The sequence below is a fragment of the Amia ocellicauda genome, chromosome 16, assembly GCF_036373705.1.
Source record: "Amia ocellicauda isolate fAmiCal2 chromosome 16, fAmiCal2.hap1, whole genome shotgun sequence".
Taxonomy (NCBI): domain Eukaryota; kingdom Metazoa; phylum Chordata; class Actinopteri; order Amiiformes; family Amiidae; genus Amia; species Amia ocellicauda.
Window position 1 is genome coordinate 22,557,076 of NC_089865.1, and position 11,595 is coordinate 22,568,670.

At 45.9% G+C, this 11,595-nt stretch overlaps 1 protein-coding gene across 1 annotated transcript; it reads left to right on the forward strand.

Annotated features, from left to right (window-relative positions):
- Nucleotides 1-1,139: 1,139 nt before the first annotated feature.
- Nucleotides 1,140-10,440, forward strand: LOC136711314 (synembryn-A). Its single transcript, XM_066687484.1, has 14 exons — nucleotides 1,140-1,225; nucleotides 1,652-1,743; nucleotides 2,411-2,458; nucleotides 3,294-3,311; nucleotides 3,768-3,860; nucleotides 4,179-4,768; nucleotides 5,325-5,481; nucleotides 5,604-5,792; nucleotides 6,138-6,232; nucleotides 6,545-6,695; nucleotides 7,543-7,638; nucleotides 7,810-7,954; nucleotides 8,142-8,412; nucleotides 8,554-10,440. Exons 2-14 carry the CDS (start codon nucleotides 1,660-1,662, stop codon nucleotides 8,690-8,692), a joined length of 2,076 nt encoding a protein of 691 aa, XP_066543581.1. The 5' UTR covers nucleotides 1,140-1,225; nucleotides 1,652-1,659; the 3' UTR covers nucleotides 8,693-10,440.
- Nucleotides 10,441-11,595: the final 1,155 nt, after the last annotated feature.

The window sequence follows — 11,595 nt, forward strand, 5'->3', positions numbered from 1 at the left end:
GGTGAGGGTCAAAGGATTACCCAGGTGGAGGTTGGGAAGGAGAGAGGAGTTCCGGTGGGGTAACCAGAAGGTGAGGTGGGCCTTCCGGTCTATGGTACGGAGGGAGGGTGGGACTTCCGGCTGTCAAAATAGTAACATGAGCTGCAATCTTCACTACTGGTCTCTGTCCTTACTTCCCTAAAATCATAGAGCTTACAGGGTGTTATATACATACTGCGATATGCTGGACAGAGTGAGTTTGAACCAATAAGGGGGAGAGAACTCCCTATCTTATGATATCCTCACTATCTTCCTGATTAAGCCTAAACACAATGTTTTCTATTTTATGCCCAAATATGGAGACATATGTAGCCATTTCGTTATTTATATTCCACACGTATCTAACGCATGTCTAGATAGTCAAAGGGGGGGTTGTGTTCCCACTTCCTCATCTTCTTGTGGTTTTACTAGAATGTACGTTCTGTACTAAATTTGTATTGTGTGTCTGCAGAGAGATGCGTCTGGTACAAACTGGTAGAAGCTGGTCTCATTATGTGCTCTTTGGTAACCTCATGTACGGGTGAGGAATTTGGGGCCTCTTCAGTACTGTACTGTAAATAGTTGTAGCAGAAATAGCAGACAGCGTGTAGTTGATTTGGATTCCAGCAGAGTGCTATTACTGTGAAATATTATGGGTTAGTCTGCATTTGAGTGACTAGATTCTACCTTAGTCTCAGCAGTTATTAGAATGCTCAGTTGTCCCACTGACTTCAATGAGAAATATCTCATTGGTCAGTAAGAGGACATTACTGAACCAGTGTTCCATTCCACTGAAAGAATCAGTAAGGAGGAATTGTGGGTGTCCATCCGTCTATCAGTCTATCAGTCTATCAGTCTATCAGTATATCAGTCAGTCAGTCAGTGTATCAGTCATTCAGAATGAGAAAATTGAGAAGGAGAGGATGGAAAGAGGACAATGAGAGAGGGGGGACTGAGATAGGAGGTGGAGAAGGAGAGGGGGAAAGAAAATGAGGGAGAGAAAGAGATTTAATGGAACAGATGGGAGGAGGCAGGATGAGAAAGGGGGAAGGGAGGAATTACATTATAGAGACTATAAGATTTGGATTAGAATGAAAGACAGACAGAGAGAGAGAGGGAAAGAGAAAGAGGCAGACAGTGAGAGAGACACGAAGAAAGAGAGAGTAGGACATACTGACTGCCATCTCCAGAATAACAGAATACAGAGGTAGGGGAGACAAGGGAGGGGGGAGGGCTATCAGGATTATACTATACCATTTTTATCGTTACTTCAACTGCAGATCTCAAAACTGGAAATGATATCACAATTTTTGGCTGTCCTGTACTACACTGTCTGTCTTTTCCTTAATTAACATGTATTTACATGTTAGTACTCTACAACAACTAATACTGGTGTCCTGTTATTTTGCTGTGCTGTGTTGTGTTGTGTTGTGCTGTGTTGCATTTGTTGTTTTGTTGCGTTGTGTTGCGTTGCGTTGCATTGCGTTGAGTTGCATTGCGTTGAGTTGCATTGCAATATGCCGTGCCGTGCCGTGCCGTCTTGTCTTGTGTTGTGCTGTCTTGTGTTGTGCTGTGTCGTGTTGTGCTGTACTGTACTGTACTGTGGTATATTGTGGTGTTGTCATGCACATAGTTTTACAGATGGACCTGGAGAGGGTGCTGGAGAGTATAGAGCTGGGGCAGCAGGACAGAGTGCAGAGAGAGCTAGACCTTTACAATGAGGAGGTACAGTACACTACAACACATTGTAATACACAACAGTATAGTACAATACAGGGGCTTTTCTAGACTTCAAGGTGGGCTTCAAAGCGGTGTCCAGGATCGGGGGGGTGGGGTGCTGACAGTGTTTTTTTCCAGTGTTAGAGCGAGGGGTGGGGGGTTGCTAACAATGTTTTGCAGAGTTACTTCTTCATTCTTGGATTCTTTGGTTGTATTATTTTTAGGGGGACTGAGTGAAAATACAGGGGGGGTGAAGCCCCCCTAAATAGGGTCTAGCGACGCTCCTGGTACAATACAACACACTATAATAAAGTAGAATACAGTACAGTACACTACAGTAAAATACACTATACACAACAATACAGTATAATATACTATAATACTATAATATACTATAGTACACTACACTACTCTGCACTACAGTATAATACACTACATTTCACAACAGTACAGTACACCACAACAGTACAATATAATGCAGAACAGTAAAATACAGGACAACACACTATGCTTCAGTACAGCATGATACAGTTTACTACACTACAGTAAAGTATAATGCAATGCAGTACACTAGATACAGTACAATATAATCCAGTTTAATATAATAGTCTATTAGTCAGTCAGTCAGTCGATATGCCTGTATAACCATTCTTTCTCTCTCTTTCCTTTCCAGAATGCTCAGTGCTTTTTCTTCAACGCAGAGGAGAGGGAGAGAAGGAAGGTATGAAAGACCCTGGATGAACAAAAAGGCAGAGAGAGAGACTTTCATAACTCACAGGACATTCATAATATTTCCATGTAGACAGATACATAGATTCTTTATATTTACCTCTCTTACACATACCTCTACTCTTTCTCTCTCAGATTAGCCAATGTACTGGTTCAGGGTCTTAAATCCTATTATTCATCTCTGGTATTAAGAGGGGAATATTAAGTGGATAGCAGGATTATAATCTATTACATGGAGCTATCACTGAGGTATAGGGCACACAATGCTGGATACAATGTGGGCTTCTATAGTACAGTCCCCACAGTGCTGGCTGCAGTCTGGGCCCTAAAGTGTCTATTTATCTACACCCCTCTCCTCTTCTCCATCTCTCCACATTAATTATTCTCTTTTACTTGTTTTCATGTGGGTTTGTTTTCTCTTTCTCTCTGTATCAGTATTGTCTTTCTTTCTCTGTCTTCTTGCTATTGCCCCCCCCTATTTTGTCTGTATTGGCTTCTGTGTGTCATGATTGTTTTTAAGGTGGAGTGGCTGGATTGCAGTCTGATCATGTTTATGTATGTATTTATTTATTGGTGGTGATGGGGTTAATACTGTATTAATGTAAGCACTTTTGTTTTAAACCATACTGCTGTTTTGTGTAAATTAATTGAGTGATATATTTATCGATCACTATTTACCATGCACTCAATGGTAAACACAAACTATGTCAAACTGTCACCAGTGAATTGATACCACCATAGTGTAAACACATTCTGTCACCTTTTCATTTATTTCTCCTTCCTCTCTTCACTCGGACCCCCCCCTACACACACTCTGGTCTCCACAGCAACAAGAGCTGGAAGAGGTAATATAGTCTCACCCCCCCCAGCTAGAGGCCAGTAAATGAGCACAAGAGGGAGAAAGAGAGAGTGTGTTTGTGGGAGAGAGAGTGTGTTTGGAGGAGAGGAGAGGAGAAAGAGAGAGAGAGAGAGAGAGAGAGAGAGAGAGAGGGATGCTATGGTAATCAGCAGCTCCTTAAGACTCCAGGTGACTGTGAATCTAATCCACACACTCCTGACTCCACACTTCAGTAATCTGTAATCCACATGCTGCACTTTGCTGTAATCTACACACTGCAAAGTGCTGTAATCTACATACTGCACTGTACTATAATCTACAAACTGTAAGCACACATTTCTCTACCATCTCACTGTCAATCAATTTCTCCACCAAATTCTCTCCCTCTCTCTCTCCTTCCTTTGGCTCTCTCCCTCTCCTCCTCTCTCCTCTATCTCTGTCCCTCTCCCCTTCCTCCCCTCAGTTCCGTCGTAACAAATTCCGGGATCACGTTCCCAACACTGATTCTGATTATGATTCCGATCACTCCGACGATCCCGATCTCAAACTGCGCCAGGTGAGGATGCCCCCCACCTCTCCTCCCACCTTCCGAAACTTCACCCTGGCATTCCCAGTACTCTATCTCAGATAAAAGAGGAATTCAAATGGCAGAGTCCCTTCATTATTCAATACAGCAGCTTCTCTTAACAAGTAGATTGCACTGCACCCATAGTGTAGTGTCTGTCTCTGTACTGTATCAGTCAGTCAGTTAGCCAGTCAGTGTATGAGTTAGTCACTCAGTGTATCAGTCAGTGTATCAGTCATTCAGTCTCTAGTCTCTCATTCTCTCCCTTATCCTTCTGTCTCACTCTCTCCCTCTCTCTCTGCCTCTCAGAGATTGGCCGAGGCTCTGATGGGTTTCCTTCGTAAGGAGCTCCAGCCCTGCTGCCTGGCGTCCTGCCTGCGCACAGTGCGCATCCTCTCCAGGGACAGGCTGGTGCTGGGGCCCCTGAGTACAGCACATGGCCTGAGCATGCTGGCAAGACTGGCTGGGATACAGAACTGTGGAGGAGAGAGGGAGGGGGATAGTTTGGAAAGCGAGAGGAGGGGACTGAGGGAGTTGGGAGATAATGGGGAGAGGGAGGAGGAGAGGGAGAAGGCTGGGGCATGTGGGGCAGAAGAAGAGGAGGATGGGAAGGGGAAGAGGAACAGGGGAGTGAGAGCTGCATTTGCCTGGGGAAAGGGGAAGGATGCTGGAGAGGGAGAGAGGCATGGAGAAAAGGATGGAAAGAGGTGGAGAGAGGGGGAGAAAGATAGGGGTGGAGAGGGGGACCAAGGCAGCGACCAAGGGCAGGGTGGCCAGAGAGATGGAGGGAGAGAGGGAGAGAGGGATGACGAGGAAGACTCCAGGATGGAGGCAATGAAGGCACTGTGCAATGTCATCTACCACAGCCAGGGGGCACAAGAGCATGCCTGCAGACTGAGGTGAGAGATGGGCAGAGAGGTCTAACACTGATAATGACTGTGTTCCCTGTTCCTGAGCACTGGAGTTGTCTGGGGTTGCTTTGGTAACACTGATGTCACTTAGTCAAGCCAATAAGGCTTTTTTTGGAATTTGAATTGCTTTAGTTAGGGAGAGGGGAGAAAACAAAGGAGAAGAGAGAGAAATGGGGAGAAGATGTGGGGACTAGTGGAAAGAAAAAGGGAGAGGGGGAGAGATAGGGGAGGGAGAAACACTGAGAATATAGAGGGGGAGATAATTGAGGGGGGAGTTGGGGAGGGCGAAAGAGAGAGGCAAGGGAAGAGTACAAAGGCAGTAGGATAAAGAAAGAAATAGGGGGAGAAAGGAGGGAGTGAGATGGATACTGAAATGAGGGACTGCGTAGTAGGGGAGAGAAAGAGGTAGAGAGAGAGGGCAGTGGAGAAGAGGGGAACTACAATACAGAGATGTACACTTACCAACTACAGACCTATCTACTGTCTTTCTCTCCTCTCTGACTCTCCCTCACCCTCTCCATTCCTCTCCCTCTCTCTATCACAGGCTGTTGTCTGCAGTGACTGGGCGGGTGAAGCGGGAGTCAGTGGGTCTAGGAGGGCAGGGGGAGAAGGCACCCCCCCCTGGTCAGTTCTACGACTTGCGGCTCCTCTTTCTGCTGACTGCACTCCGGCCAGAGCTCAGAGGACAGCTTGCCAGAGAGGTGACAGGTCACCTCAGTATATCAGGCAGTCAGTCAGTGTGTCAGTTAGACATTCTCTTTCCTGTCCATTTCCCTTCCCCTCCTCCCTCTGTCTCACTCCTCTCCCCCCTCTCTCACTTCAGGAGCGAGGTGTGTCTGTGCTGGTGGGGGCTCTGGAGCGTGCATTGTATGCACGCTGGGGTGAGAGCTATGAGGTGCTGGGTGACCCCAAAGCACCTCCTCTCCCCCAGAAAGACTGGCAGCTTGTGGTCGAGATCCTCAAGGTCCTCTTCAACATCGTCCACACTGTCCAGCAGGGGGCAGTGGATGAGGTGAGAGAGGCAGAGTGACTAGGCAGTACAGTACAGCAGAGTACAACAGGTGTTCACCAGAAAAGTACAGTATACAGTATAGCAGGGTCTCCAGCCTCAGTCCAGGAGATTTACAGTATGGCAAATTCACCATCTCTCTCTCTCTCTCTCTCTCTCTCTCTCTCTCTCAGTACAATATTAACACTGTGTGTGTCTGTACTGTCTTATCTTTCTTATATCTCTATCAGTCTACCCTCCTCCCTCACCTGCCTCTCTCACTCTCTCAGTCTAGCATTACAGTAATGAACAGTTAATCAGTATGTCTCAATTATCTCTCTGTCAATTCTCTCTCCGCCCTTTGTGTAGGAGAATGAGGCTCTCTATCGCCACCTAGCAGCCCTACTGCGTCACTGCCTGTTGCTGAACTGTGAGGGAGAGGATAGGAAAGAGGAGCTGCAGGGGTGAGAGAGACGGAGGAGAAGGACTTATATGGCAAGCCAAATTGTCATTTAGATTGAGTTAGATTGAGATATCTGCATTTCAGTTTAAGATATCTTAAAGAGTGTTCTGAGATATCTCTAAATTACAGTTTGGCTTGCCATAGACTTAGGATGGCATCTTCCCCCTCCCCCCCTTCCCAACTCTCAGTGTACTGTTAATTTGCTGTAGCATCCAGGAGTCAATATCAAGATGTTGTATTTACTCTCTCCCTCTCTTCCTCTCTCTCTGTGCCTCCCTCTCTCCCTTTTTCCCCCTCCCTCCATATCCCTCAGTCACACAGTGAATGTCCTCTCAGCGCTGCCTCTGTCCTGTCTGGATGTCCTAGTGTCAGTGAGACTGGGCCCAGGTTCAGTTGAGTACCTGGGCATCAACATGGACTGCGTAGAGGCTCTGCTGGGCTTCATGGAGAGACGGCTGGAGCGGGTCAGATCCCAACTGGACCACAACTGGAAACAGAGAGAGAGAGAGAGAGAGAGAGAGAGAGAGAGAGAGAGAGAGAGAGAGATTGACACACTGGATATGTTTCCATTGCCATGTATTTATGTGATTACAAAAATGTGATAAAAAAAAATGTGCAACAAGGTAAATGAAAATGGATAAATTACGATTTATTTTTTCAGTGATGCGAACTTTCTAATACTGTAGACCCTACAGTATTAATAAAGTCGGCATTCTGAGAAAATTAGACAGATGTGAGAAGTTTTTACTCCCATAAAAGAAGCAAATTCCTCATCATGCATTGCATTGAAACACCAACATGGCTTCAAACACTACACGGAAAACAGCAACAAAATGCTGTGATGTTTAAAAAACCTGAGAAATAAATGGCATTTAAAGGGTTTAACAAACCCTGAGGGTAAAATGGAAATATTTTAACGTGCAATACTTAAAAGAGAAATCTTTAATTAGTTGCAATAGCGGTCCAATGCACACGATTATTAACTCCACCCATAACATCATCACATTGGCAATATTGTTTGCTAAATTTTAATGGAATGCCAGCTTAGAGGGGGGTAATGTGCACAAGCTTTACCAAATATAAGATTCGAATGAGAAAAGGTATCATATTGGAAACATAGCCATTGATGCACACACAGGGACTGAGGGGAGAGAGAGAGAGAGAGGGAGAGAGAGAGAGAGAGACTGAGATACTCAGACAGAGAGAGATACTGATGTACAGAGACAGGGAGAGAGGGACTGATGTATGGAGACAGTTATGATGATGATGATTATTATTATTGTCATTGTTATTATTGTTGTTGTTGCTCAGGGAGAGAAGCTGAGAGAGAGGCTGACGCCAGTGCTCAATCTGCTGACAGAGAGCTCCCGTGTCCACAGAGAGACACGCAGATACCTCCGCAGCAAGGTACTCCTCCATCCTTCTATCCCCCATCCCTCCATCCCTCCATCCTTCCATCCCCCCATCACCCCATCTCTTTATTTCTCCATCAGCGAATCATTATCAGCGTATGTTGTGTGTGTGTATCAGTGTGTATTGTTTGTGTTGTGTGTATCAGTGTGTATCAGTGTGTTGCAGATCCTGCCCCCTCTGCGTGAGGTGCTGTGCCGGCCGGAACAGGGCAGTGGTCTGCGGGGTCAGCTTGTCCGGCTGATGACTCACCTGCACACTGACCTGAAGCACTGTGCTGCCGAGCTGCTGTTTGTGCTCTGCAAGGAAAATGGTACAGACCCACTACTGACCTCATACTGATCCACTATTGACCCCATACAGACCCCCTACTGACCCACTACTAACCTGATAGGAACCCAACACTGTACTGTACTGACCCAATACTGTACTGTACTATACTGTAGTCAGTCAATCTTTCTCTCTCCTCCCATCTCTCTCCCTCTCTCTCTTTTTCTCAGTCTCTCGCTTTGTGAAGTACACAGGCTATGGCAATGCGGCCGGTCTGTTGGCTGCCCGGGGGTTGTTGGCGGGGGCTGGTGCTGGGGGAAGCAGATGCTATTCCTCCGACTCAGACTCGGACACTGAGGAGTACAGGGCCGCGCGGGCCAGAATCAACCCAGTCACTGGGAGAGTGGAGGAGGAGACGCCTGACCCAATGGAGGGAATGAGTGAGGAGGAGAGGGAGGAGGAGGCCAGGAGACTGGTGTGCATGCTCAACAGACTGGCCAGGTCAGTGTGGGGGCAGGGGTGAGAGAGAGAGAGAGAGAGAGAGAGAGAGAGAGAGAGAGAGGTCACAGTGTTTGTGCAGTGTGAAAATTAGTCCAAGTCTCTATCTCTCACTCTCCACCTCTCCCTACCCCCCTTTCTCAGGGATCAGATCATCGAGCCAATGGGGATGATGACAGATGGGAGGCTGCGGCCCCTGGGTGGAGAAGGGAGTAACTGCAATGACACAATGACAGAGGAGCCAGAGGAGCCGGACAACCAATCAGAGAGAGACTCAGACTGAGGAGGTGGAAGAGGGAGGGGCCTGGGGAGTGGGAGAGAAACTGAGAGAGTGGGGAGAATGAGAGGGGTTGGAGGGGGAGATGAGGAGAGAAACTGAGAAAGAAAGGAAGGGATAAGAGTTAACAGGAGGGAGAGGGAGAAAAAAGGTGAGTGGGTAGAGAGGAGAGAAAGAGAGGGAGAGAGAGGAAATGGAAAGGAAATAAAGGGAAAGAGATGAACAATGAGAGTGAAAGAAAGAGAAGAGGGATGGACAGAAGTTTGGATGTGTATAGTTAGGAGAGGGGAGATTCTGTCTGTGTGTCACAATTCATACTATAGTAACTATCAGAAAAAATAATGTAAAGCTCTTAAAGCTTACACGGAATGAACCAAGAGCATTGCGTTAGCCACAATTAATCTGCAAGCAAGTAAAAGGCTGGTTGTGCTGAGTACTCATGGGAAATGTAGTCTGTGTCCTGGTCTCAGCAAAGAGGGAGCTGGGCAAAGAGAGAGAGAGAGAGAGAGAGGAGGAGAGAGCAGTAGTATTAGTGAATAAGAATAGGAATAAGAAAGGGAAAAACAATGGGAGCAAGAGGGGAAGCAAAGGAGTGATATGGAGGGAGAAATGGAGAGTGGCAAATAGAATGAGAGAGAAGAGATGGACAGATGGAGACAGAGAAGGTGTGAGATGGAGGGAGAGGGGAAGTGGGAGAGAGGAGAGAGATGGAAAAAGAAAGTGAAAAACATGAGGGTGTGGTCAATATAGACAATATTTTTTTTACTGACTGGCTACGCACAGAGATAGAGAACCATATTGTTCATTAACACTTAACCAGGGGCGGACTGGCAATCGGGAAGTGCGGGAGAATCCCCGGTGGGCCAGACTTTTTGGACCTGGGTGGGCCACTGGTCTATATTTCATTTTTTTTTTTTTCTTGCCCGTTAACATGCTGAGAATGGTAGTTATTAACTGGGCATTCTCGCTTTCTTGTGCACACATCATCACCCCAGTCATCGCTTGTGTAAATTAATATTAAGTCAATATTATAATATCTTAGGGGGAGGAGTCACTTTCTGATTGGGCTCTCTATAGTAAGAAGATACTCCACTCCGCCTCAATTCCCATCACGCTGTGCGCAACGAATCCCGGTAGAGAGAGAGAAAGAGAGAGAGAGATTTGCATACAGTAACAGAATGTCATAATGCGGAAGTTAGTACACTCCAATACACTTTTTGTAATGTTTAAACGTGTATGTAACGGGACTCATTCAACAAAATTAATGACCCCATTACAAGTGGCGTAACCCCTCTAAATCAGTACAGCGTTAATCATCAAGGGCTTATCACTGAGGTGCAGTGCGGAGGTTCAGAGGATTCTGTTGTGCATGGTTTAAGTCCTGTGCTGGGAGCTCTGCCCTGTGCCTGCTACACTAATAATATGAACACTATTTTTTTCGTATTGATACTTCATCATGACGGTGCACTGCATTCACTGAGCTCATTATTATTTCAGTTTGTTGATTTTGGCATAAATGGACTTGTACTTCCCAGGCCAGTTTTTGGTCCCAGTCCGCCCCTGCACTTAACTGATATATTTAATCGTTTATTTATTCATTGTTGATTGACTGATTGATTAAAAACCCTGCCCCCTCCCCCAGAATACAGAGACCTGCCCCTGGGGTAAAAGTGGACCAGGCCTGCGGGGTAGGGGGGAGAATACTGTTTCAGTAGTGTTGTATGTATTTTAAACTGCAGTTAAATTAAACTAGCCTCTTATGCTTTCCAATGTACTTGTCTTTTTTGAAGGTGCCTGTCTGTGTGCGAGTGTGACCTTCTGTTTGAGTGTCTGTCTGTGTGCGAGTGTTGTGAGAGCGACAGATGTGTTTGGGGTGGGGGACACCTATGTGTTACAGGACCCAGTGCTCAGTGATGCAGGACAGACAGGTGCAGTGAAGGCATCAAGCCCAGAATTATTGAGTTTCGTGTGTGTGTGTGTGTGTGTGTGTGTAAGAGAGAGACTGAGTTCACAATAGGTTCTCTTTCCAACTGACAAGACCAAACCTGCCTACTGACAGAAGGAGAGGGAGGCCCAGGACCTGGATAATATCAGCCTGAGACAGAGAGGATAAGAGATGAGATTAATGTATTTGCACTGTTACTACAGCCCCGTATTGTAACACCACTATTTTACTGCACTGTACTGTTACTACAGCCCCCTATTGTAACAGCACTATTCAACTGGGGTTAGTATTGGATTGTCAGATAATTCAGTCTCTATTTACTAGGTGCATTTCTTACACCTCACTCCAAATATATGGTGTGACCCCCAATGTACCCTGGCATATCTGTGCCAAATTTCAGACCCCTGTCTTCAAAGGGGCAGGTTTGAGTAACTTTTGAAAGTGATCTGAGTGTACGGCATCCATACTCGCATATAAACATATGGGTTGTTACATCCAATCATGTGTTATAAATCCCTATCTCCGAAACATTGATTCCAAACTAACAGGCTTCCCATGGACCTATCCACTTCAAATTTTAGGTGTGACCCCCAATGTTCCCTGGCATGTCTGTGCCAAATTTCAGACCCCTGTCTTCAAAGGGGCAGGTGTTAGGAACTTTTGAAAGTGATATGAGTGTAGGGCATCCATACTCGCATATAATCATATATGTTGTTACATCCAATCATGTGATATAAATCCCAATCTCCGAAAAATTGATTCCAAACAGACAGGATTCCCATGGACCTATCAACTCCAAATTTAAATTGTCAGCCCTAATGTTCCTGGCATGTCTGTGGCAAATTTCAGACCCCTGTGTTCAAAGGGGCAGGTTTGAGGAACTTTTGAAAGTGATCTGAGTGTATGGCATCCATACTCGCATAAAATCATATGGGTTGTTACATCCAATCATGTGTTATAAATC

Excerpts from the sequence above, each read along its gene's own strand:
- LOC136711314 (XM_066687484.1), top strand. The coding sequence starts at position 1,660 with ATGGACCTGGAGAGGGTGCTGGAGAGTATAGAGCTGGGGCAGCAGGAC. Across the intron at positions 3,861-4,178 it reads CCGATCTCAAACTGCGCCAG|AGATTGGCCGAGGCTCTGAT; the intron begins GTGAGGATGCCC and ends TCTGCCTCTCAG. Across the intron at positions 5,793-6,137 it reads AGCAGGGGGCAGTGGATGAG|GAGAATGAGGCTCTCTATCG; the intron begins GTGAGAGAGGCA and ends CCCTTTGTGTAG.